The 27,913-nt window shown below is 43.3% G+C and overlaps 5 protein-coding genes across 5 annotated transcripts in view; 1 reads left to right on the forward strand and 4 right to left on the reverse strand.

The window, feature by feature from the left end:
• LOC140240665 (uncharacterized) overlaps nt 1-27,317 on the forward strand; it is a 42,015-nt gene extending 14,698 nt beyond the window's left edge. The window contains exons 13-25 of the mRNA XM_072320419.1: nt 216-458; nt 933-1,303; nt 2,298-2,474; nt 3,232-3,492; nt 17,991-18,134; nt 19,825-20,000; nt 20,296-20,515; nt 21,008-21,189; nt 22,497-22,766; nt 23,277-23,514; nt 24,439-24,617; nt 25,326-25,525; nt 27,038-27,317. Of these exons, the coding sequence (XP_072176520.1) occupies nt 216-458; nt 933-1,303; nt 2,298-2,474; nt 3,232-3,492; nt 17,991-18,134; nt 19,825-20,000; nt 20,296-20,515; nt 21,008-21,189; nt 22,497-22,766; nt 23,277-23,514; nt 24,439-24,617; nt 25,326-25,525; nt 27,038-27,317 (2,941 nt within the window). The remainder of the gene's footprint in view (nt 1-215; nt 459-932; nt 1,304-2,297; nt 2,475-3,231; nt 3,493-17,990; nt 18,135-19,824; nt 20,001-20,295; nt 20,516-21,007; nt 21,190-22,496; nt 22,767-23,276; nt 23,515-24,438; nt 24,618-25,325; nt 25,526-27,037) is intronic.
• Nucleotides 5,593-8,979, reverse strand: LOC140241077 (uncharacterized). Its single transcript, XM_072320843.1, has one exon. The coding sequence runs from the start codon at nt 8,977-8,979 to the stop codon at nt 5,593-5,595; it is 3,387 nt and encodes a 1,128-aa protein (XP_072176944.1).
• On the reverse strand, nt 9,124-10,071 carry LOC140241078 (uncharacterized). Its single transcript, XM_072320845.1, has one exon. It carries the CDS (start codon nt 10,069-10,071, stop codon nt 9,124-9,126), a length of 948 nt encoding a protein of 315 aa, XP_072176946.1.
• On the reverse strand, nt 12,197-15,583 carry LOC140241079 (uncharacterized). Its single transcript, XM_072320846.1, has one exon. The coding sequence runs from the start codon at nt 15,581-15,583 to the stop codon at nt 12,197-12,199; it is 3,387 nt and encodes a 1,128-aa protein (XP_072176947.1).
• LOC140241080 (uncharacterized) lies at nt 15,728-16,675 on the reverse strand. Its single transcript, XM_072320847.1, has one exon. It carries the CDS (start codon nt 16,673-16,675, stop codon nt 15,728-15,730), a length of 948 nt encoding a protein of 315 aa, XP_072176948.1.
• Nucleotides 27,318-27,913: the final 596 nt, after the last annotated feature.

A 27,913-nucleotide genomic window follows, 5' to 3' on the forward strand; every position in this document is an offset into this window, starting at 1 on the left:
TAATGTCTGACCAAATCTCTTGTTGCAAGGAAAAAATGCAAAGAATCATTTGAAGTTAGAACAATCATGTTACTTTATCTCCTTGTAACAAGTCTTTATCTCAGAGGGAGCCTTAACCATTGGAAATGCAGTATTAAAGACATCATTCAAATTGTCATTATGATATCAGTTAACGTGTTTGTAGATGACAGTATTCTTTATCCTGTCCTCATCAGTGAGTGTGAATGCAACCCGGCTGGGTCTCTAGCAGTCAGCTGTGATCCCATCCTGGGTGTGTGTTCCTGTAAGACCAGTGTCCAGGGCACAAAGTGTGACCAGTGTGCACCAGGCTCCTTCAACCTTGCCATGTCCAACCCAGCTGGCTGTCAGCCCTGCTTCTGCTATGGCCATGGGACAGCGTGCAACGCTGCTCCAAATTACGTCCAGGATTACATCACCTCAGACTTCACAGATGGAAGGTATGTCCTGGGTAGAATTTCCTAATTTTGGACCACACTCCAGTTGATTTTCGTGGATTCATAGTTTAACTGAATTTGTTCCTTTTGTTAGTATGTTTGTGCAGAATGCAATTCTAAATTACTATTAGTATTGTTAATTGCTGTTATGCGCACAGAGGAAAGACATTTTACATTGTATAATGGATCTTGTGAAGACTGATGCAGGTAGAGGATTTATCTTAAAACTGAACAAATAACAAGATGAACAAAGTCTCGGAAATCATCTTTTATGTGTTCCAAACCTATCTCAAACTAATTAGATATCTATTCACAAACTATTAAAGGAGCACATTAGGGCTCATTTCAAGGCTGCCTTTGAATGCTTCTGAACTGCCATTGTAACTTGCCATACGTTACAAAAGGATGTTATGAGTGTTTACAAGTAGCAAGAATCATGTATATTACTGGCTGTTGTCACTGTTGTTTGATCTTCAGTTCCGATGGTTGGCGATCTTCTGAAGCATCCTCCTTGGATGTCAACGCTGCTAACATCCGTGTCTCTCATCCACCCTTCCTACTGAGTGGAGAATCAGTCTATCTCTTCGCTCCATCATCCTATTTGGGTTTCAAGCTCAGCTCGTATGGTCAAACATTCTCCTACTCGGCCAAACTGGACATAGGGACAGTTGACCTCTCTGTAGGTCAGTATCTCATTATGACCGGAGGTCCACAGAACACCAGCATCTACTACACCGAAGAGGCCTTTGTGCCAACCCTACAGACAGCAACATTCACTGCCACCTTTTATGAAAGCTTCTGGCGAGAGGTGGAAGGGGACAGCGAGATTTCTGATCAGGACTTCCTAGGTATGAAACTGATTGAATTTGCATTAATGAGTCTTTGGACGAAGTTGTGAAATACGTGTATATTGGCCTGTCTTTAACCCCATGCTGCACATATATCTTGCAAGCGATTGTTAGTGAACAGAGATTAAGTTATCCTGACTCTACGGTGTACTTATATTACAATGACCTTGTTAGTGTGGCACTATCCCATTTACACCTGAATGGGTTGAATTGTGTGTCATTATGGCCAACTTTGGTTGAATGGATTTAACTGTCTGCCAGTTAAAACACTTGACAAATTATGGCTGTATGCATGGACACTGAATACTACACTTTCTAGGGAGAAACATTCTTTCCTTCTCTCTCACAACACACACACACACTCAAGGAAAAGCCAACAGTGAAGTCTAGTCATCAAATTTCTTTGTGCATTAAACTTAAGATTAGCAATGTCTGGTTTTGCTTGGCAAGTTTATGGCATATAAGCATACAGGAAAAGCAGAATTGGATAAAACATTGGTGTATTATCTGTTGTGAGAATACAATAACATTCTTTGATACTGATTAGATGAGAGCAAATCATCACTGGATGAATATGCAAAAATCCACCACATTAACTGATGGATGTAGATATCAAATACGTAGTCATAGTCCTTTTCTCACTTCTACTTTCATATTGGCAATCATGAAGCTTAATGTATCTTATTGTCTTCTTGACAAGTGTACTGGTGTGATTTATTCGCTGGTTGGCACAGACGTCTGGAAAATAATTGCCAGAGCATTTCCTAATACCCATAATCTTATTTTCCACCATAGCCTTTCAGTTGGAATGAGACACACTGTTTTACCTGAGTGGGCTTGCTATAGCTTATTATGAGGTCAAGTGAAGACAGATTAGCTAACTGCTGATGAGAAAACTTAGCATGTTGTAGCAAGGTTCCTGGACACAGAAAAGATTAAAATATTGTTGATGTAGTAGGCATAAATGGTTTTTGTTTCTACTTATCTCACACAGCTATCTTGGCAGATGTCACAAGCATCCAGATTCGAGCCTCATTTGGTGCTGGCACTGCAAGCACCTTCTACTCAGTTTCCATGGCAACATCAACCTATGATGCAAACCCTGCAACTGAGGCAGTGACTACAACAAACGTTGAACAATGCGTGTGTGACATCTCCTCAAACACCATGGGTACATTTTTTTCTTTCTATTAATACTATGCTGACATTGACTGAAGTTTCAGGTTTCATGTATAGTTTGCACACCATTTTTCTAGGTTTTGCAATGCCAATTTCAAGTATATATGAAATTTTTTGAAGATGAGGGAAATAGCTTGTTTCTGATTTTATGCAATAGTATGTGGAGATACTCTTCTGTAGCACTCATGATATGATAGCAAAAATGAATAATGAAAAAGAAAACAAAATGCTGCCACATTATTGTATCTTTTGACACAGGCTTTGATTTCCACTAACCTCTTACATGACAAACAGAAAAAAAAAAAAAAAAAAAACCTGTCTTGCACATTTTCTACATCACCATCATATACTCTTCTCATAAAAGCAGCAGGTTGGATCAGTCAATAGCATTATTCCCTCTTGATTAAGAGGTCCAGGATCTTAACTGCTGTGAGTCCCAATGATAAGTGTTGTGTGTGATCATACCATTCCCTCTGTATTTAGAGATATAACCCTTGCATAAGATATGAAATGGAATCCCCATGTCATAGAGATTCACCACTCAAACTGAACCAATTAACTTTTCATGAGGAAAAAGGTGAAAACCTGTTAAGGTACTAATAGTTTGTTTTACACACCCACTATGAGATAGAATCTGTGAGACCAAGCCCTTGAATTCATCATACTTGTAGGTGTTCACTTATAGTCAAGGAATTTTATCAAACCCTGAAAAAGATTCATCCATAGTCATGTGATGCTTCCTCACACAGGTTTGTCATGTGACATGTGCCTTGCGAGAACCAAGCGCCAGAATCCGTTTGGCCCGCCCACGGAGCCGTGCGTTCCTTGTTATTGCACCGGTCGGTCGTCGTCTTGTGATCCTGACTCTGGAGTATGTATAGACTGTCGTCTGGGGACGGTGGGAGACTTGTGCGAGAGCTGTGCTGCAAACGTCCAGGAACCCGCCTGTGACAGCTGTATCCCTGACTACTATGGCTTTGGGACTGACCTCTTTGGTGGGGGCTGTGAAGGTAGAGTTTATTTTCTTGTGTTTGTTGTCCTTTTTATTTGTTTGTTTGTTTGTTTTACCTATGAGTTGGGGCTGATTGTCACAGAATTTGCCCGATTTCCATCCTTTTATATGGAAATAAACGGAACAAAGAAATGTTCATAACCTCTGAGAACTGTTGGCAGGCTGTAACTCATACAAGATGAAACGGAGGAAACAATGTGCATTCAGTTAACTCAAATATTTTAATTGTCTATAACTGACTATTGGTTTTACAGCAAATTATAAAAAGGAAAAAACGAACATAAAATTCTTTCTATTCAGTGGCTTTCTGGCTCTTAGGACTTTATTATGTTTAACTTAAATTGGACTTATTTCACCTCGATTATGCAACTCGCTGTCACGGATGTAAGTTGTTTGACGATGGCTTATGAAGACGACGTATGACGATGACGTACGACGGTGACAATGTCAGTCGATGACGATGTCGGTCGACGACGGGGCCCCGTTACGATGGTGCTGGGATGGACTGTCGCGTGGTCTGTCGTAGCAACTCTTCGCGATTGCCGTTCGCGTGGTCGCTCTCCCGACGGACGTCTTAGCGGTGTCTCCTCAGCATCCAGGAATGAAGTCCGGTCGACAGTCTATGCTCCCTTACTGCCTCGGAGCTGGTCGACAGTCTACGCCCTTATGCACCTGCCTCTTGCAGTACCAGTGGGTCCTTGACCCTTCGGGAAACCCGGAAACCCTTCAAATATTAAAATATTCAGATCACTTACAGCCAGAGCACTTGAGCACATTCATATTATCCTAATCAACGTTCCAATTACCTCATTATAAATATACAAATGTATCTCAGCTCATGCAACCATAAATAACCATTCTATATTCTATATCACATATTAACTTGAGCGTTTAACAGTAACCATTGTATCTACATCACATATTAACTGAAACCTTTATCACAATTCACTCTCAATTCGGATATCCGTTACACAAACGAATTATACCAATTGAATACATAAACATTTCAGAATTAATGCACTTACCACTATCTGTGGGTATCTCTAGTTAGTACTGACTGGGGTGGCGGCCCCTGTCACCGTTACCGAGTGGCCATTCTCATACAATGGTGTCCCGGAGACAGCACCACAGCGTGATGTCCTCTTCAAGGCCTGATGTCATACTGCCGCTCCTTGCCATACATAGCACTACCGTGGCTCTACCGAGAGCGGTCTGGAATTTCTTCTATTGAAATGCTAAACAGTTTGCATCAATTTACATGCTTAAGTGCTTATTTACAAATTCTATGCAAATTGACCTCAGTGGAGGAGAGCGTCTGTCACTCCACTCGTGACAAATAACCCCCCATTTAAGATGACAGTCGCTCTGAAACAATAGCCTCATCTGTCTAATAAAAATCCAATGTCTGTAGCAGGTAAGTACTTTCTCACCATTACTCTTCTAAATCAAAAGCATTATACTCCTAATAACAATTCACTGCTTCATAACTTCACTTGTCGTGATACATGACAGACTACTGTTCCAAATATCGGCTGCTGTCCATGGAGACAGTTTATATGTGTATTCTATCGAACCAACAAACTCCATGGTATACTATACAATCTGATTTACTCAATCAATTAGATAACATATAAACTTCATCATATCTCTTTTAACACTCTGTTGCATTATTATACCAGCCACAGTTCAATAATAAAATTACCTTTTTTGCACCGCACAATACAAAATTGACACTTTCGGCATAATTTCAACAGACTCTTCTTGTTGGCCAGTATAATATTGGAGAACATTATGATACCTGTGCTAATCGTATATTGTGTGCATTAGCTGTTGCTACAAAATAAATTGTACTGTGCAAAACCTTCTTATGCACGGTTTTATACCGGGGTGTCTGATGCAGAGCAGTCAAATAATTTCAGAGATGTATGCGTCAACTGCATATCTTACCTCATACTCAGCATACATAATGTGTGTAATACTGTAGCTTTCCAATATACCTCCTAGCATACAATGTATATAACGATGAATTCATTGCAAAATTACATTCTGATTAACCCACATATAATAGAGATAACATGGGCTGTTTACACCTCTATTTCTACTCAGTAGGGCATCTGCTGAGGTAATCAGCCCCAACATTCTCTGAGCCTTTGATTACCTGTACACGATACTGATATGCCTGCAGTGCAAGCGCCCAGCGCATGACTCTTGGATTTTGCATTCGCGCGTGTGTTAGATGAGCAAGCGGGTAGTGGTCAGTTTGCAGCTGGAATGCTCGGCCATACAAAAAGTACGAGAACTTTCTGACCGCCCACGCAAGAGCTAGACACTCGCGCTCTACGATTGGGTACACGCGCTCGCGTTTCAGCAGTTTTCGAGAAGCGTAGCTGATGGGGAAGTATTTCCCCTCGCTTTCCTGCATCAGCACAGCGCCGAGTCCCACATCGGATGCATCGGTCCGTAGAACGAACTCCTTGTCGTCATCGGGTAGTCTTAGAATTGGGAAGTCGACTAGTCTGTCTCGTAGTGTACAGAATGCTTGCTCATGGGATTCGTCCCATCTTATCTTGTCAGGCTCATTCTTCTTCGTCGCGTCTGTGAGGGGAGCGGCGATCGTGGACATGTTTGGAATAAACTTCCGATAATATCCCACGAGCCCTAAGAATGCTCTCACCTCCTTCTTGGTGGTCGGTCGCGTTGTTGCCATCACCTTCTGGATCTGTTCTGGGGTAGGTTTCATCTTTCCTTGTCCTACGATGTGTCCCAAGAACTCCACGGACTTACACGCGACATGACACTTTGTCGGTCTCGCTGTAAGGTGAGCCTGTCGTAGTCGGAGGCAGACTTGTCGGATGTCATTCAGGTGCTCCTGCCATGAGGAACTGTAGATCAGAATGTCGTCGATGTAATGGACGACATGGGGCAGGCCTTCCAGCAGAGCTCTCATCATTCGAGTGAACACTGCTGGGGCATTTACTAACCCGAATGGTAGTACCTTGAACTCGTACTGGCCGTCTGGCGTGACAAACGCGGTCTTCTTCCGGTCTTCTTCGACCACGGGTATCTGCCAATAGCCTTTGGCCAAATCGATCTTGGTGAAGAACTTTGCATTTCCTATCTCTGCCATCGGTTCTTCGATGTTTGGGATTGGTTCGTTGTCGACAACTGTCTTGGCGTTCAACTTCCTATAGTCGACGCAGAAGCGATTCTTCCCGTCCTTTTTCTTTACAAGGACCACGGGGGATGCGTATGGCGATGTCGACCTTTCGATCACTCCCATCCTCAACATGGTGTTGACCTCCTCTCTGATGGTCTCCTTCAGTGACCGGGGGACTGGGTATGGGCGAGAACGTATCGGCTCGTTCGTTTTCAGTTCGATGGCGTGCTCGACGATGTCGGTCCGTCCTGGGACATCGGTCATGACATCCGAGAACTCCAGCAAGAGGGATTTTACCTCCTTCATCTTCTCCTCGTCTAGCTCGTCACTGCACTTCACGTCATGCACGCTTTCCGACGCTTCGATGGAGGGAAATGAGAGGGGCACCGATCCATCATCATCTACTTGGTCGTCCACGACGCTGACGTAGTTCGCCTCCAGTTGTCCCTGGTTTTCGCTTTCGGCATCGTTGACTTTCTCTTCTTCTCTCCCAATGTACCGTTTCATAAGATTGGCGTGGTAGGTCCTTTCCTTGCCGTTCACTAGCAGTCGGTAATCGTCTCTGGCGATTCGCTGCACGACTTCGAATGGACCTCGCCATTGCATTTGCAGCTTATTCCTCGTCGTCGGTAACAGGAGTAGCACTTTGTCACCGCACTCGAAGCGTCTCTCCTTCGTCTTCACGTCGAAGTGTTTCTTGTACTTCCTTGATGCTTTGGACAGCTCCTCTTTGGCGAGTTCACACGTCTGTTCGAGTCGGTTTTGGAGGTCGATGACGTACTGGTACGTAGTCTTCGTTTCCTCCTCAGGGATCTCCTTAGTCCACAGCTCTTTTAGTACAGTCATGGGTCCTCTCACCACTCTGCCGTACATGAGTTCGAAAGAAGAAAAGCCAAGGCTTTCGTGAGGCACCTCTCGATATGCGAAGAGAAGAGCTGGCAGGAAGCGGTCCCAATCACGAGGTCGCTCCTGGCACATTCTCCTCAGCATCTGTTTCAACGTGCCGTTGAATCTCTCGCAGGCGCCGTTCGCCATCGGGTGGTATGGTGTCGTGTGAAATTGTTTCACTCCCAGGAGTTGAGCTGCTTCTTTCATCACACCTGAAACAAATTGAGTGCCGTTATCAGAGAGTATCTCATTAGGAATGCCTAACCTCGAGAACACTTCAACTAACGCCTCTGCTACTCGTTCTGCTTCGATTCGTGGTAACGCTACCGCCTCTGGGTATCTAGTTGCAAGATCGATTATCGTCAAGATATATCGATTCCCTCTCTCAGTGATCGGTTCAAGTGGTCCGATCAAATCGACCGCCACTCTACGGAAACATGTATCAATCAACGGGGGGATGGTCAGGGGTACTTTCCCTATCTTACCCTTTGGCGTAGTGCGTTGACATGAATCGCATGATGCACAGTAACGCTTGACATCGGCGTGAATCCCTGGCCAATAGAAGTGGGCGAGAATGCGGTCAGCCGTCTTCTTCGTCTGCAGGTGACCTGCTAGAGGGGAGTCGTGAGCTAGTCGGAGTACTTCACTGCGATACGGCTGGGGCACCACTAGCTGCGTGAATGTCTTTCCTCTCTCGACGTAGGGAGACCTGTATTCACGGGAGAGAAGATTGTCGCGACAAAAATATCTGACCTCACTTCCTTTCCCTACAGCCTTAGCCTCACCTTTCTCCGCCAACTTTCGAAGTTTCTCCAGTGTAGCATCTCGTGCCTGCTCTCTGATCATCTCCTCCCTGGTTGCAGTGATCGTCGGCTGGTCTGCTGATCCTAGTCTCTTCCAAGGCCGTTCCTTCGATTTCCTCATGCCTCTTGTCTCTACTGCTGCACTTTCGTTGGTTGTAGGTAGGGGTGTCGGTGACTGCTTCACCCTCTCGTCAGTGTGGGGACGATCACGACTGTCGGAGGTCGTTGTGATGCCGTTCTGCGTTGTCCCTTTCGAAGACTCTGCTTCCGCGGACTCTGCCTCTGATCCGGAGGTCGTCATCTCCTCAGCTGACGGCTTCTCCCTAGCATCCTCTCCGCTCCATCCGATGTCCTCGTCACCAGGCTGCCTAGCACCACTAACATTACCGATGATTAGATCGTAGATAGGATTCGTCATACATAAAGCATGTGTTGTTCCAACAAAGTATGGTGAGTCGATTTCAACTTTTGCTAATGGCACTTTTCTCACAGTACCATCTATGAGCACACAAGTTTGAATCTCACCAGTCAGCTGTGATTCCTCTATCAGTTGACGTTTCACCACTACGGTGTTGCAACCAGTGTCTCTCAGCACCTTAACTCTTTTACCATTCACCATACCTTCACATGTCGGCATGTCTGTGCCTACGTTACACCCACCGCTAAGAAGGGGTAACTCGTGACCACACATCAGTTTGACAGAAGGTGTGCCACTAACATTCCCTCTCTCGTGAGCATCATGAGTAGGGCATACTCCTACCACACATGTTGCCCCCGTCTGTTATGACTTTGGCACATACTGCTTGTTAGTAACTTTCGACTGGTCAGTTTTACGGTCTGGACACTTAGAAGCAAAATGTCCTTGCTTACCACAGACAAAGCAACCCTGGTTGTCACGTGACGTAGCGCCCCCTTTCTTTGCTTGGCTTGCTTCGTTGCCCTGGTTACGAGACTTATTATCGTCGCGTGCGCGTTTACCGGAGCCGCCATGCCCGTGTGCGTCCCGATACCGATCTGCAATATCTGCCATCTCCTTCACCGATCGTGGGTTTCTCTCACGAATGAAAACAGATAATCCACGATCACAACATTCGAGCAGCTGTTCACGCACCGTTAGCTCTAGTAGCCCTTCATAGGACTTACTTGTACCCGACATCTCTACCCATCTAGTAGCATATCCGGTTATGCGTGTTGCAAATTGCCCAAATGATTCGCCCATTTTTTGCCGCGCCTCTCGAAAACGTTTGCGAAAGCCTTCTTCAGTTAGCGCAAACTGCCGCAAGAGTGTATCTTTCAGACTTTCATAGTCATCAGCTTCATTTGCCGGTAAAAGAGAATAAACCTCCAAAGCGCGCCCGGTCAAAAGGTTCCCCAATGCAGGAGCCCAGCATTCCTCTGGCCACTGACTTTGTTTTGCATATCTCTCAAAGCGCAACAGATAAGCGTCCAAATCGTCAGAGTCAGCGCGAAACGCCGGCAAGCTTGGTAAGCTACTCCTTACACTATTTGTTGCCTTCACATTGACACTCTTGTATTGAGCTATTTCTAACTCAATCCTCTTTTGCTTGGTTATTTCTTCCCTTTGTACCTGTCTTTCATCTCTTTCTAACTTTTCATCTCGTCTCTTTTCTTCGAGATACTTGTCTCTTTCTGTGCGGGCAAACTCCACTAGTTCTGCACCTTGCAGTCCACAATCTTTACCTAATTGTACGTACTTCTCTAACTCCATTGTGATATCTTATACACACAGCATGAGGTTACACAAATCACGTCTCAAATTCTTGTATGAATAAACCCTGCCAAGTTCTCTCCAGCGGACGAGCCCCCAATTGTCACAGAATTTGCCCGATTTCCATCCTTTTATATGGAAATAAACGGAACAAAGAAATGTTCATAACCTCTGAGAACTGTTGGCAGGCTGTAACTCATACAAGATGAAACGGAGGAAACAATGTGCATTCAGTTAACTCAAATATTTTAATTGTCTATAACTGACTATTGGTTTTACAGCAAATTATAAAAAGGAAAAAACGAACATAAAATTCTTTCTATTCAGTGGCTTTCTGGCTCTTAGGACTTTATTATGTTTAACTTAAATTGGACTTATTTCACCTCGATTATGCAACTCGCTGTCACGGATGTAAGTTGTTTGACGATGGCTTATGAAGACGACGTATGACGATGACGTACGACGGTGACAATGTCAGTCGATGACGATGTCGGTCGACGACGGGGCCCCGTTACGATGGTGCTGGGATGGACTGTCGCGTGGTCTGTCGTAGCAACTCTTCGCGATTGCCGTTCGCGTGGTCGCTCTCCCGACGGACGTCTTAGCGGTGTCTCCTCAGCATCCAGGAATGAAGTCCGGTCGACAGTCTATGCTCCCTTACTGCCTCGGAGCTGGTCGACAGTCTACGCCCTTATGCACCTGCCTCTTGCAGTACCAGTGGGTCCTTGACCCTTCGGGAAACCCGGAAACCCTTCAAATATTAAAATATTCAGATCACTTACAGCCAGAGCACTTGAGCACATTCATATTATCCTAATCAACGTTCCAATTACCTCATTATAAATATACAAATGTATCTCAGCTCATGCAACCATAAATAACCATTCTATATTCTATATCACATATTAACTTGAGCGTTTAACAGTAACCATTGTATCTACATCACATATTAACTGAAACCTTTATCACAATTCACTCTCAATTCGGATATCCGTTACACAAACGAATTATACCAATTGAATACATAAACATTTCAGAATTAATGCACTTACCACTATCTGTGGGTATCTCTAGTTAGTACTGACTGGGGTGGCGGCCCCTGTCACCGTTACCGAGTGGCCATTCTCATACAATGGTGTCCCGGAGACAGCACCACAGCGTGATGTCCTCTTCAAGGCCTGATGTCATACTGCCGCTCCTTGCCATACATAGCACTACCGTGGCTCTACCGAGAGCGGTCTGGAATTTCTTCTATTGAAATGCTAAACAGTTTGCATCAATTTACATGCTTAAGTGCTTATTTACAAATTCTATGCAAATTGACCTCAGTGGAGGAGAGCGTCTGTCACTCCACTCGTGACAAATAACCCCCCATTTAAGATGACAGTCGCTCTGAAACAATAGCCTCATCTGTCTAATAAAAATCCAATGTCTGTAGCAGGTAAGTACTTTCTCACCATTACTCTTCTAAATCAAAAGCATTATACTCCTAATAACAATTCACTGCTTCATAACTTCACTTGTCGTGATACATGACAGACTACTGTTCCAAATATCGGCTGCTGTCCATGGAGACAGTTTATATGTGTATTCTATCGAACCAACAAACTCCATGGTATACTATACAATCTGATTTACTCAATCAATTAGATAACATATAAACTTCATCATATCTCTTTTAACACTCTGTTGCATTATTATACCAGCCACAGTTCAATAATAAAATTACCTTTTTTGCACCGCACAATACAAAATTGACACTTTCGGCACAATTTCAACAGACTCTTCTTGTTGGCCAGTATAATATTGGAGAACATTATGATACCTGTGCTAATCGTATATTGTGTGCATTAGCTGTTGCTACAAAATAAATTGTACTGTGCAAAACCTTCTTATGCACGGTTTTATACCGGGGTGTCTGATGCAGAGCAGTCAAATAATTTCAGAGATGTATGCGTCAACTGCATATCTTACCTCATACTCAGCATACATAATGTGTGTAATACTGTAGCTTTCCAATATACCTCCTAGCATACAATGTATATAACGATGAATTCATTGCAAAATTACATTCTGATTAACCCACATATAATAGAGATAACATGGGCTGTTTACACCTCTATTTCTACTCAGTAGGGCATCTGCTGAGGTAATCAGCCCCAACATTCTCTGAGCCTTTGATTACCTGTACACGATACTGATATGCCTGCAGTGCAAGCGCCCAGCGCATGACTCTTGGATTTTGCATTCGCGCGTGTGTTAGATGAGCAAGCGGGTAGTGGTCAGTTTGCAGCTGGAATGCTCGGCCATACAAAAAGTACGAGAACTTTCTGACCGCCCACGCAAGAGCTAGACACTCGCGCTCTACGATTGGGTACACGCGCTCGCGTTTCAGCAGTTTTCGAGAAGCGTAGCTGATGGGGAAGTATTTCCCCTCGCTTTCCTGCATCAGCACAGCGCCGAGTCCCACATCGGATGCATCGGTCCGTAGAACGAACTCCTTGTCGTCATCGGGTAGTCTTAGAATTGGGAAGTCGACTAGTCTGTCTCGTAGTGTACAGAATGCTTGCTCATGGGATTCGTCCCATCTTATCTTGTCAGGCTCATTCTTCTTCGTCGCGTCTGTGAGGGGAGCGGCGATCGTGGACATGTTTGGAATAAACTTCCGATAATATCCCACGAGCCCTAAGAATGCTCTCACCTCCTTCTTGGTGGTCGGTCGCGTTGTTGCCATCACCTTCTGGATCTGTTCTGGGGTAGGTTTCATCTTTCCTTGTCCTACGATGTGTCCCAAGAACTCCACGGACTTACACGCGACATGACACTTTGTCGGTCTCGCTGTAAGGTGAGCCTGTCGTAGTCGGAGGCAGACTTGTCGGATGTCATTCAGGTGCTCCTGCCATGAGGAACTGTAGATCAGAATGTCGTCGATGTAATGGACGACATGGGGCAGGCCTTCCAGCAGAGCTCTCATCATTCGAGTGAACACTGCTGGGGCATTTACTAACCCGAATGGTAGTACCTTGAACTCGTACTGGCCGTCTGGCGTGACAAACGCGGTCTTCTTCCGGTCTTCTTCGACCACGGGTATCTGCCAATAGCCTTTGGCCAAATCGATCTTGGTGAAGAACTTTGCATTTCCTATCTCTGCCATCGGTTCTTCGATGTTTGGGATTGGTTCGTTGTCGACAACTGTCTTGGCGTTCAACTTCCTATAGTCGACGCAGAAGCGATTCTTCCCGTCCTTTTTCTTTACAAGGACCACGGGGGATGCGTATGGCGATGTCGACCTTTCGATCACTCCCATCCTCAACATGGTGTTGACCTCCTCTCTGATGGTCTCCTTCAGTGACCGGGGGACTGGGTATGGGCGAGAACGTATCGGCTCGTTCGTTTTCAGTTCGATGGCGTGCTCGACGATGTCGGTCCGTCCTGGGACATCGGTCATGACATCCGAGAACTCCAGCAAGAGGGATTTTACCTCCTTCATCTTCTCCTCGTCTAGCTCGTCACTGCACTTCACGTCATGCACGCTTTCCGACGCTTCGATGGAGGGAAATGAGAGGGGCACCGATCCATCATCATCTACTTGGTCGTCCACGACGCTGACGTAGTTCGCCTCCAGTTGTCCCTGGTTTTCGCTTTCGGCATCGTTGACTTTCTCTTCTTCTCTCCCAATGTACCGTTTCATAAGATTGGCGTGGTAGGTCCTTTCCTTGCCGTTCACTAGCAGTCGGTAATCGTCTCTGGCGATTCGCTGCACGACTTCGAATGGACCTCGCCATTGCATTTGCAGCTTATTCCTCGTCGTCGGTAACAGGAGTAGCACTTTGTCACCGCACTCGAAGCGTCTCTCCTTCGTCTTCACGTCGAAGTGTTTCTTGTACTTCCTTGATGCTTTGGACAGCTCCTCTTTGGCGAGTTCACACGTCTGTTCGAGTCGGTTTTGGAGGTCGATGACGTACTGGTACGTAGTCTTCGTTTCCTCCTCAGGGATCTCCTTAGTCCACAGCTCTTTTAGTACAGTCATGGGTCCTCTCACCACTCTGCCGTACATGAGTTCGAAAGAAGAAAAGCCAAGGCTTTCGTGAGGCACCTCTCGATATGCGAAGAGAAGAGCTGGCAGGAAGCGGTCCCAATCACGAGGTCGCTCCTGGCACATTCTCCTCAGCATCTGTTTCAACGTGCCGTTGAATCTCTCGCAGGCGCCGTTCGCCATCGGGTGGTATGGTGTCGTGTGAAATTGTTTCACTCCCAGGAGTTGAGCTGCTTCTTTCATCACACCTGAAACAAATTGAGTGCCGTTATCAGAGAGTATCTCATTAGGAATGCCTAACCTCGAGAACACTTCAACTAACGCCTCTGCTACTCGTTCTGCTTCGATTCGTGGTAACGCTACCGCCTCTGGGTATCTAGTTGCAAGATCGATTATCGTCAAGATATATCGATTCCCTCTCTCAGTGATCGGTTCAAGTGGTCCGATCAAATCGACCGCCACTCTACGGAAACATGTATCAATCAACGGGGGGATGGTCAGGGGTACTTTCCCTATCTTACCCTTTGGCGTAGTGCGTTGACATGAATCGCATGATGCACAGTAACGCTTGACATCGGCGTGAATCCCTGGCCAATAGAAGTGGGCGAGAATGCGGTCAGCCGTCTTCTTCGTCTGCAGGTGACCTGCTAGAGGGGAGTCGTGAGCTAGTCGGAGTACTTCACTGCGATACGGCTGGGGCACCACTAGCTGCGTGAATGTCTTTCCTCTCTCGACGTAGGGAGACCTGTATTCACGGGAGAGAAGATTGTCGCGACAAAAATATCTGACCTCACTTCCTTTCCCTACAGCCTTAGCCTCACCTTTCTCCGCCAACTTTCGAAGTTTCTCCAGTGTAGCATCTCGTGCCTGCTCTCTGATCATCTCCTCCCTGGTTGCAGTGATCGTCGGCTGGTCTGCTGATCCTAGTCTCTTCCAAGGCCGTTCCTTCGATTTCCTCATGCCTCTTGTCTCTACTGCTGCACTTTCGTTGGTTGTAGGTAGGGGTGTCGGTGACTGCTTCACCCTCTCGTCAGTGTGGGGACGATCACGACTGTCGGAGGTCGTTGTGATGCCGTTCTGCGTTGTCCCTTTCGAAGACTCTGCTTCCGCGGACTCTGCCTCTGATCCGGAGGTCGTCATCTCCTCAGCTGACGGCTTCTCCCTAGCATCCTCTCCGCTCCATCCGATGTCCTCGTCACCAGGCTGCCTAGCACCACTAACATTACCGATGATTAGATCGTAGATAGGATTCGTCATACATAAAGCATGTGTTGTTCCAACAAAGTATGGTGAGTCGATTTCAACTTTTGCTAATGGCACTTTTCTCACAGTACCATCTATGAGCACACAAGTTTGAATCTCACCAGTCAGCTGTGATTCCTCTATCAGTTGACGTTTCACCACTACGGTGTTGCAACCAGTGTCTCTCAGCACCTTAACTCTTTTACCATTCACCATACCTTCACATGTCGGCATGTCTGTGCCTACGTTACACCCACCGCTAAGAAGGGGTAACTCGTGACCACACATCAGTTTGACAGAAGGTGTGCCACTAACATTCCCTCTCTCGTGAGCATCATGAGTAGGGCATACTCCTACCACACATGTTGCCCCCGTCTGTTATGACTTTGGCACATACTGCTTGTTAGTAACTTTCGACTGGTCAGTTTTACGGTCTGGACACTTAGAAGCAAAATGTCCTTGCTTACCACAGACAAAGCAACCCTGGTTGTCACGTGACGTAGCGCCCCCTTTCTTTGCTTGGCTTGCTTCGTTGCCCTGGTTACGAGACTTATTATCGTCGCGTGCGCGTTTACCGGAGCCGCCATGCCCGTGTGCGTCCCGATACCGATCTGCAATATCTGCCATCTCCTTCACCGATCGTGGGTTTCTCTCACGAATGAAAACAGATAATCCACGATCACAACATTCGAGCAGCTGTTCACGCACCGTTAGCTCTAGTAGCCCTTCATAGGACTTACTTGTACCCGACATCTCTACCCATCTAGTAGCATATCCGGTTATGCGTGTTGCAAATTGCCCAAATGATTCGCCCATTTTTTGCCGCGCCTCTCGAAAACGTTTGCGAAAGCCTTCTTCAGTTAGCGCAAACTGCCGCAAGAGTGTATCTTTCAGACTTTCATAGTCATCAGCTTCATTTGCCGGTAAAAGAGAATAAACCTCCAAAGCGCGCCCGGTCAAAAGGTTCCCCAATGCAGGAGCCCAGCATTCCTCTGGCCACTGACTTTGTTTTGCATATCTCTCAAAGCGCAACAGATAAGCGTCCAAATCGTCAGAGTCAGCGCGAAACGCCGGCAAGCTTGGTAAGCTACTCCTTACACTATTTGTTGCCTTCACATTGACACTCTTGTATTGAGCTATTTCTAACTCAATCCTCTTTTGCTTGGTTATTTCTTCCCTTTGTACCTGTCTTTCATCTCTTTCTAACTTTTCATCTCGTCTCTTTTCTTCGAGATACTTGTCTCTTTCTGTGCGGGCAAACTCCACTAGTTCTGCACCTTGCAGTCCACAATCTTTACCTAATTGTACGTACTTCTCTAACTCCATTGTGATATCTTATACACACAGCATGAGGTTACACAAATCACGTCTCAAATTCTTGTATGAATAAACCCTGCCAAGTTCTCTCCAGCGGACGAGCCCCCAATTGTCACAGAATTTGCCCGATTTCCATCCTTTTATATGGAAATAAACGGAACAAAGAAATGTTCATAACCTCTGAGAACTGTTGGCAGGCTGTAACTCATACAAGATGAAACGGAGGAAACAATGTGCATTCAGTTAACTCAAATATTTTAATTGTCTATAACTGACTATTGGTTTTACAGCAAATTATAAAAAGGAAAAAACGAACATAAAATTCTTTCTATTCAGTGGCTTTCTGGCTCTTAGGACTTTATTATGTTTAACTTAAATTGGACTTATTTCACCTCGATTATGCAACTCGCTGTCACGGATGTAAGTTGTTTGACGATGGCTTATGAAGACGACGTATGACGATGACGTACGACGGTGACAATGTCAGTCGATGACGATGTCGGTCGACGACGGGGCCCCGTTACGATGGTGCTGGGATGGACTGTCGCGTGGTCTGTCGTAGCAACTCTTCGCGATTGCCGTTCGCGTGGTCGCTCTCCCGACGGACGTCTTAGCGGTGTCTCCTCAGCATCCAGGAATGAAGTCCGGTCGACAGTCTATGCTCCCTTACTGCCTCGGAGCTGGTCGACAGTCTACGCCCTTATGCACCTGCCTCTTGCAGTACCAGTGGGTCCTTGACCCTTCGGGAAACCCGGAAACCCTTCAAATATTAAAATATTCAGATCACTTACAGCCTGATCCATTTTTTGAAGTATACCATGCCTTGAACAGCCAAATAAAGGAGAATATTGTAGATCAAGTGACATTCATGGCATGATACTTTTGCAAATTGGAGCCAATTACTTTTCTCGTGGCATGAAACTATAATTGTGAATTGCTGACCATTGAAAAGTTATGAGTATACTACATGCACAAGTGATACAGGTGTTTATTGAACTTTTGCACGCTTTTTACTTTTGCGAATCTTGGCTCCTCACGAAAGAGTTTCATGCACACGAAAATTTCTGGTTTTACAGTACACTGTGCTCTGTCTGAGACAGGTTACCCAAATGTTCATCCTAATTTGTTTATGTGAGTTCACCTCTCAGCTCTGAGCTCACATCTTATTTAGATAACAGTCTAAATGTGTGATAGTCTGAGTGTACAAACCCATTTTGGGCAAGGTCACCATTTTGACTTTTAAAATGTACGATCCTGTCTTACTCTGTTGTAGCCGGCTTTGCCAACTCTTCATGAATGTTTTCTTTTGAACTTTGCCCCAAAGCGTGCAACTGTAATACAACTGGAACAGGAGGTGCAACTCAGTGTGATAACAACAGTGGCCAGTGTCCTTGTGTGGGCAACTTTGGTGGCAGGCTGTGTGATGGCTGTGCCTACAACTACTACAACTATGACCTTGGCTGCCTCAGTAAGTAATGTATTGGCTTGTATTCCACTATGAAAGCTATCCACTGATAGCCTCTTTGTCTTGTTGCTATAAAACAGGGTGTGTGCATATTCCAGTGTCAGGCTCAGTTATTATTACCCCAAGGGAAACAAGGATGTATTTTTTACAGGAATATCGAAAATTGTGGCTCGTCTACCATAAGTTTGTGTTAAGGGTCCAGCTTTAGTCAATATCATAGGCCTGCAGAACTAGTCTCCTGGCAGTGCTGGGGTAATTGTGGCAGAACTCTGGGAGTTGGAAGAGACCATCCTTAGTAAATATGACCATGTTATATGGGTATATATGTGTATGTGAATATAAATCATGCAGTTTGTCTATAGCAATATGTCGAAGTTTTAGGCACAAAGTGATACACTGTTATTAAAGACCAATGGTAAAGTAGGAACAAGAAAGGGATACATGCGTGTGAATCAGGTAAAGAGTTAATTTGGTGAGTCATAGTCCTGTGCCTTTAGAGTCGTGTAGAGCCATTTAATTCAGACATTTTTCTTCTTGTTTATTTTGTGATGTTTTTTGTAAATTGTTATTGTCTTTGTTTTTTAGTCAAACCATACATAGACTGTCTCTCTGGAGTTAAATAAGAAAGAAATATACCATCAATGTTCATGATTAAACTCAAAACAGCCAGATGTACAAGTGTATATATATATATATATATATATATATATATATATATATATATACAGTAAATTGCATAATCGGGCATCTGATAATCAGGAACCTCGCTTAAATGACATACGCTTCCCAGAAACATTTCCAATGCACGTTATTTTCACTGGATAATCGGGTGGGGACCTCTGATAAACGGGACATTTTTTCTTCAAGCGATCTTTGACTTTGTTGATATTTTACACAAAAAATCTACCAAAATACCACAACAATATTTCAAAGATTCCCTATCAGTTGTCGTTTACATCGAACTTACAAAGCAAGCTTCGGACTGGTGTGTTTTGACCTCCGTCCATCCAGTACACGTTCATTTCAGCTCGCTGCCCGCCTTCGCTTTTCTGTACATGTGTATATATGGCGAGCTAGATCGCTACATATTGACAACACATGTACAGTGCAGTGATCGCGGCAAGTAAACAATCAAGCCGTGATGATTGAATGATTGAAAGACTTTTCATTGACATTCCCACATTAGTTCTGGGTAATCATTTCCCATGGTTGTGGATATGTATTTATACGGAAGGCCCTACGTGTCCAAGAATTCTACGAATGTTTAAGAAAGTGCTAGCTTTTAATCCACATATTTTGTGTTCGAAGAGAGGTGACAGAAGAAGAACTCGGTTGCGATTACTCTACATCATTGCGAGAATGCAGGGAGAGCTTGAGGGTCGCGCCGAGGGGTAGCATGGTTGTTTATTCATGTACATGTACAGTACGTCAGTATGCATGTGTGTGTGTGTGTGTGTGTGTGCACTACATGTACATGTCGTATGCCGTTAGTGTACGGTGAGTGCTCATCGCGAAATGGGGCACCCCACTTAAAGGGGCCGTGTTTGCTACTCCCAACATGTCCCGATTATGCGATGAATACTGTATATATATATATATATATATATATATATATTGTACTATGCCTGTAATATCTTATACTGCCTGTGACTGCAAATTGGGTTGACTATCATCCATTTCTGATTCTGTGTAGAATGTGATGTTTGCTACGATGGTATCGAGACTGCCCACTTGGAGCTTCAGATCTCTGTTGCAAACCTGTCAGCTTTTGTGAGATTCTTGGAAGACAGGGACAACTCCTCCATTCCATCGCCATTTTATGAGCGTCTTCAGGAAACCAACTCAGAACTCACACAACTTTTAGATGCGGTGAGTATGAATATCTCTTATGCACAAGCAGACTCTTAAGGCTGTGTTCCAAGCATTCAAAGCAAACCGAATCATACTGTACTGTGTCAGTACTGTGCTAGGCTAGAGTGTTCCGCATTTGGAGCATTCAAGTCCTCTGAGGAGACAGTGTATCTCGTGTGAAATGTGAAGACTAGTATTAGTCATCTGTATTGTGTACAGTGCTACACTGTCAAACTTGAGACATCTTACCATTCTTTTTCTTGGTACCAGCCTTAAATAGTGTGTAACTTCAAGTATTTTTTGTGCTTCACAGACAAGTGCAGCTGTCCAAGATGGTGCCAATTTGCAGAGCACCATCGTTGCTCTTAACATGGTTGTGGAATCTCTTCTGGAAACACTTGATGGCGTTCGGGAAATGATCACTACAGCGCAGGAGAATGCTACCAGAGCTGAGGAGAATGCACGTGTTGCCATGGAAACTGTTGAACTGGTGAACCAGGAGCTGACAGAGGCTTATGGAGTACTTACAAGTGGTGAGACCTTGTGACCATAATGTAATCCTGGACTGAGTTTTGTGGTGTCATTAATCTATCGTCTGCTGTAATGTATCCACAGACAAAGTTGCTGAGTGTACAAGGTAGCAGCTGGTTTACCAACAAACTGACGAATTGAATTAGGAATAATTGTATTAAGTCTAGACCTGTATTCATTTCTTTCAAATGATGCAATGATAAATGGTGACAGTACTTGTGCCGTGTGCATAGCTAAAAGGTCAAGCATACCACCATCTGCATACAATTTATAGAGTATCTTTATGGATTTATTTGTTCGTGCTAAGATCACAGCATGACCTAAAGTATAATTCAAGAGTTAGGATCACCCAAAAAAGTGTCCAGCCGAGGTCAAAATTGAACTTTCATACATTTCTGATTTATCAGTTTGTTTTGTGGTGGCATAAGTCAGATAGGCCTACTGTGTAAGTAGAGTTTACACTGTACCATACTTGATCTCCCTCTCAACTCCAGGTTCTTTCCAAGTTGCACAGAGCATTCTGGAAGACCTGAGGGACAGCCTGGCAGAACAGGCTGGACATATTGAGGAGGTCAGAGGTCAAACAGCCAGTGATGTTTCCTCGCTGGAGCAACAGGTATCAGAGATCAGGAACATCACTCAGGACACGATGGATTCAGCTAGTGAGGCTCTTCAGGTAATTTAAAGATGCTGGGTTAACTTCATTGATACAACTACATTGGTTACAGTATATTAGTCCAAAGGTTTGTTTTTCCAAAGGTTCGCATAAACGAACCTTATTTCATTTTGTTGAATTATAGTAAACCTGTGGAATAAGGAACATTAATTCTTTTTTTAATTAACTAACCTTTGGAATAATGAATTATTTCATTTTCAGATTAACTAACCTTAAAGAATAATGAACCTTATTTCATTTTCAGATGAATGAACCTTTGAAATAACACCACAAATGTTTTGATTAACAAGCCCTATTTTATTTTCGGATTAATGAACATTTAGGTTCAGGAACTTTGTGTGTTTTGGAATAACAAACCTTTGGAATATCAAACCTTATTTTATTTTCAGATTAACAAACCTTCAGAATGACAAGCATCACCCAGTATGTTTTATCAGTTCCTTCAGTGTGTTTTGTTTGAGGGAGAGGGGATGCTTGTTGTTGTTGTTTGTTTAACTATTTTGTTGTTGTTGTTGTTGTTGTTGCTTTGTCTTTGGTACTATGACTTCATTACCATGTATGTGAACTGTTGCTTGTCAACTGGGGATTCTGTGTGATTTTGATATTTTATGTTAGCCTTCCATTCTGTATTTTTGAGTGTGTGTGTGTGTGTTTGTGTGTTTGTGCTACAGTACCTGCTTTACTCTCTTAACCCAGCTCTGAAAATGTACCATTTGATTCATGTATCGTGGCATTCCCAGATATTTCACCTCACACTGATGTTCTGTATGTTGGACAACATGAAGCATATTAAGGAGAATGGAAGGCACAGTCACACATGTTGCATGTGGACATGACCTTTTGAGAATAGCTGGAGGGATCTTTTGTGTGTCCCAAATATAAAAGCTATCTACTAGGCTGGAGGAACACTAATCCATGATAAAGCCACCCATAGATCCACAAAGTTTGAAAGAAGTCCAATACAAGCTTATACAGATAGACCAATGATGTCCAGTATGCTGTGTGTGCTTATAGCTCCTATCCCACAGAATATTAACAACAGTTATAGTGTCAGTCCAGCCTTGTGCTTTTAAAAGATTTAGGTAGAACTGATGCGTACTAGAGAAGTTTAAGTAGACAACACTGCATGCATTATCACATGAAACAATTCTGTCAATTTTGGCCATTTTATCCAGTGATTAAATAAAATAAAATAAACAAACAAACAAATGCATTTCTTTCTGCTATTTGACACATGCAATCTACGTGTAGGAAGTTTGTCAAGTTCCCAAAGATTTATCTGGTTTACTGCTTTTGTTTGTTTTCAGACTGCACAGAGTGCACAGGTTGTTCATGACAATACAACCTCTAGGACCGCCGCTGAGGTTGTCCGGGCGACCAGTGTGGAGCAACTGGGTCAGGTCACTGTTCAAGAGGTCACTGACCTGGCCAGCAGGGCTAGAGAAGTAGACTCTGCTGCCAGGAGAAAGCTAGCTGACGTTGAAGCTACACAATCCGCAGTGGATGAGAGTAGGATTGATGACATCATACAACAGGCTGCGGAAAAGACTACTGAGGCAGGAAATGTTCAAGCCTCGGTAAGCATGATTAAACTGTGCTCTATAAAGAGGCAAATTTTAAGTTTTGTTTTCATGACTGTCCTCCCGATTGTCACTGTGTTCATCACCAAGTTTGTTGGACACCAGAAATAAAGACTTCTTCTTGCCCAATTCCCTGGTTGTTTTATGGAAAGTTATATGGCAGAGTAAAACTCTTTCACTGTCGAAGATATATTTTGAGTAAGAGTTCATTTTCTGCCATATATATGCTATGATTGGTGAACAATATCAATTCTGTTTTATATCTTTATTTCATTCTTTGAAGAAAATAGACTGAAAAATCATGTTAAATATGTAGTTGTTAATATGGTAGTATAATTACCAGATTACAAGATTTTTTAGCAAACCCTAGATTTGAGGTTATGGAATAAAGAGTGGCAAATTTCAGTAGAGATCCACCCATGACATGGTTAGAGAGCACTCTTCAGTCAATACAAAATCATTATAGTGGAAGTGTTTCCGTTGTATACAAACCTTCACAAACTTCAGGCTGAAAACCGGATATCCAGCGCTCAGAGCATTGTCAATACAGTCAGTGGTGCGGTCAGTCAGACAGCGCAGACTCGCCAAGAGGTGGACGCTACCATTCAAGAAGTTAATGACCGTAGAGACCGGTCAGCAGCGGCCAATGAGGGAGCAGCCAATGCACTTCTTCTCTCACAAGATGCCTTCGATGCTGCGGAGGAGATGCTGGCCATTGCCACAGACTTTGATAATCAAGTTGATGGTAAGATCATCTTTCAACAAATATATTTTCAAAGCTCCCCTTACAGGGAGCTATGATGCATAGTGATTATATTACAGGTGACTCATGTTATAACAAAGTCCTTGGGACAGAAAGTTTGCTTTCATTAACATTGAGATTCTGCTTAAGCTGAAGAGTGAAGTATGCAATGAGATACAGATGATAATTTCGGGACCTGGAATTTTACTTTGGTGTAGCAAGAATTTTGTTATAACTGTGTTTGTTATAACGGATGTGCATTGTATATGTTGGACAGAGGATATTTTCATAAGATAACCAACTCTGCTCGCAGTAATCTTGAACAGGCCAAATTATGTCTTTGGTCAAAACAGAGTACACCAGCTGGATCTGATATGAAAGCTGGTTTTTGATAACTGACTTCCATTGAATTATTTTTTGTTTGTGTGTGTCTATGAGAAGAAGAAAAAAAAAAAGATGTTAGAAAGAATCTTGCCCATATCCTTTGTTTTAATAGAAGTGTTAGGGGGCAGTGCATTATTCTGAATGTTTTACTTTTTTATATGAAGTTACTGTAAAACAAGAAATGATAGCATGCATTTTAATTTCATGAATTTTGCGAGAGCCAAGATTCTCAAAGGTAAAATGCACACAAAAGTTCTTGTCTACACTATATGCATTAAAAAAAAAGTGTTGTGGTTACGGTATGTTGTACATACGTGTACACGTACTCCCACTTTATAAGAGAATTTTATATGTGTTGTGGAATCCTGGTTGTGTATTGTAGATGTACAGATAATGATAATCAGGAAATAACATACAGTGTATCTTGATGTGTGACAAATGTGCAGCGAAGGTAAAAGACATGATATCGTCAGAAAAATGGCAGCTGATAAACTTAGGAGGTTCTGCAATAAGATTATGCATTAAGTGTTTCTTCTCTCCCAGCTTCTCAGAGGGCTGCTCTCAGCGCCCTGGATGGAGCAGACGCCATCAGACAGGAGGCTAACGATGACCTGGCACAATCTGGACAGCTGAGGGCGCAGCTCACACCAATTGCTGCTGCCGCCCAAGAAGGATTGAGTGTGGCCAGTCAAGCCTATAGCATAGCTGACAGTGAGAGACAGGTATGGCAGCATGCAAACTTTGTTCTTTCAATTATATTCTGTCTTTGTCACCATCTCATTAGGTGCAAGTAACAGCTTGTTATTCAAGACCTTGGCACTGGGGTATAGGAAGAAGCATAGATATTCAGTCAATATGTGGTTTATGTCCTGTCCGAGTGTAACATGAAGAGGAGAATAGAAAGTTGAGGAGATTTGTCTTGGTATGATGAAGGTTGATGGAAATTGTCCAAATGTCTTTGTAACGGCAGCACCATGGAAATAGTAAAATTGCTAGCTGACTCAGTCTACAGTAGGACAATAATCAATGAATATATCTTTGTTGTTTCAGATGGGGTTTTGTGTTCTTTTTTTTGTTGTGAATGTTTGGAGTATCAAGTTGTTGCAAGTGCTCAATGTTAGACAACAGAATGTCTATTCTTTACCGATTTATGAAGTGGAAGGGAGTAGAATTTGTTGGAAATGTGATTGATATTAGGTCACCTTTAGAAAAGCAGTCACATTTATGTTCACATGTAACATACATGTTAATTACTCAATTGAATACTCAAATGAGAACTCCTTTTTTCCTGTGTGTATGCAAACCTTAGCAGTCAAACAATTCTCTCCATTGTGTTTCCATGCATTATGAGTCTCACATTAACCCGATATTGTGAGTATACAAAAAATATAACCCCTTCAATGATGTCATTGCTATTTATAACCATCTAGGCAGTTCAGCCAATCAATGATAGAGCTGAGGAGCTGTCCATGGAGGCAGCCAATGGTCTGACAGAAGCAGACCAAATCACTGCCTCTGTCGACGCCCTCAATGATCAAATGATCGTGCCTTCCCTGGCAGCCTGTGATGCCTTCCAATCGGATATTGATGCCCTAGAGGCTGCTGTCTCTATGGCAACAGGTAGGCAATCGTGATGTGTGATCCAGGGAGAGTTAGGAGAGAGAAAGAGAGTATGAATGGGTAATTCAGTAGATGTGTGACTACCAGTAGGTGGAATCATGCATTTAACTTTATAAGAGACATATTTTCACCATGGTAGTAATGTTATGGATTTATACAGCAAACCCTCCAGAGGAAAACATGGAAGAAAGTTGGCAAAACATTTAAAACCAGATCAAATCACACCAGAGACTTTGGTCTATTTTTAGGACTTAATAGACAAAAGAAGACAATTACATTGCTCTCTTGCTTTAGTTTCTACAATCAAGGAATCATGCAAGATACTGTATTTAAATCATCGCCCAGTGTGCACACTACATAGTAACTATAAAATCATCACCAAATAAAGATGCTTTTGAAAGTCCTAAATAAATAATCAGTTGTGAGTGACACGTGACAAGAGCCACCGTGACAAACTGATGTCCTAGTGTCCTCTTGTTGAGCAAAAGACTACTACTGTAAATATGGAATGTTTTGTAAAGGGGAAATTTGCCCTAATTTCATGTTTTGGCAAATTAACACCAAAATAAGAACATACTGATTTCTTTTTCGGAGACCGACACAAATGCAGAAATACTCTCATCTTTGAAATTAAAAGCTTTTGAATTTAACTCAAATTACCCCAACGAGAAGTGAAAGTTTCTGCCGTCATAATATATCATTTTTACTCAGATGTATAAACAGGTTCCTAGTGGGAGGCTGTTCAATGTTAAAGGGAAGATAAACCCCAAGAGCAATGTGGATTGAGTGAAAGCAGCAACATTAATAGAACACATCAGTGAAAGTTTGAGGAAAATCGGACAATCGATGCAAAAGTTATGAATTTTTAAAGTTTTGGTGTTGGAACCGCTGGATGAGGAGACTACTAGAGGATATGACGTATGAGTGGACAACAATACAAAGAAAATATAAAGGAAATTCAACAAAAATTCACTTTTCTAGAATCATGAAAGAGCAATGGACCAACCTCTTTCAGAAAGCAGGGGGAATAATTGCTACCCTTAACATATGTCAATATGAAGTTGATGGAATTTGTAATTTTCATGAAAAATGGATTTTTGTAGAATTTTCTTTATATTTTCTTGGTATTGTTGTCCACTCATACGTCATAACCTTTAGTAGTCTCCTCATCCAGCGGTTCCAACACCAAAACTTTAAAAAATCATAACTTTTGCAACGATTGTCCGATTTTCTTCAAACTTTCACTGATGTGTTCTACTAATGTTGCTGCTTTCACTCAATCCACATTGCTCTTGGGGTTTATCTTCCCTTTAATGTTGATTTATATAGGGTGAAGTTAAAACACTGTATGTACCTAGCTGTTTGAATCTTGTGAATCCAGGTTCAACTTCAGATATGATTTTGAATGAATGTATGTGAATATGTGAATGTAGGTGGTGCTAGCTTCACCAGAATAGATTTAAAAGTGAGATTATCACTCACTCCCTGTTTTTCCTCCAATTTTCTTCTCAGAGTCAAACAGAGTCTCTTCCTCCACCGTGACGGACACCCAGACCAGAGTGTCCAATTTGATGCAAATCCTCGCCAGTATTCAACAGGTGGACACCAGCCAGCTGCCAGATCTCCAGGTCCGTATCCAGCAGGCGAGGGCGCTGTTGACGCAGCGGGACTACGCCGCCATCGTTGCCTCGCTGCAGCAAGGGATCGAGGAGCAGTCGGCCTGGTTGACAGAGACACAGGCAACCATCACATCCCTACAGGAACAGCTGGATGGGTTGGAGAGCTTTAATGTGGGTCCTTGAACAAGTACAGCAAGAAGCTGTCATGTAGGGCTCGACATCAGCAGTGGCCCAAGGCCACTAAAATTTGATGTCAGACCACCAAATTGCCAAAAAGGTTATTTTTTGGTGGCCCGATCAGGCAGTGAGGATTCAAAGTGGATTGCTACGTTTCCTTTTATTCGGGGCCAATACATTACTTTAAAACGAGGAATATTCGTGTGCATTTTAATTTCATGAATTTCGCAAGAGCCAAGATTCGCGATATTGAAATACATGTGAAAGTTCTTGTCTACACTATACACATTGAATGTTAGAGGCAACTTGCAAAAATTTCATGCCGCGAAAAAGGCCATCGGCTCCAATTTGCTAAAATTTCATGCCGTGAAAATATTGTGTTTTACAGTACTTTTTGGGACCACCAAGATTTTAAGTTTTAAGGATTTAGTGGCCTGAATGGCCCATCAGAGAAAAAGGCTAGTGTCGAGCCCTGTCTAATGTATCCTATTGAGACAGAACAATGTCATAAGGGATAGATCTCATATTGCTTCTCAAAGGAATGATTTGCCAGTGAATAGATCTTAGCAGATCTTGGAGAAATTATTCTCTCCCATGAACAG

The sequence above is a fragment of the Diadema setosum genome, chromosome 17 (assembly GCF_964275005.1).
Source record: "Diadema setosum chromosome 17, eeDiaSeto1, whole genome shotgun sequence".
Classification (NCBI taxonomy): Eukaryota; Metazoa; Echinodermata; class Echinoidea; order Diadematoida; family Diadematidae; genus Diadema; species Diadema setosum.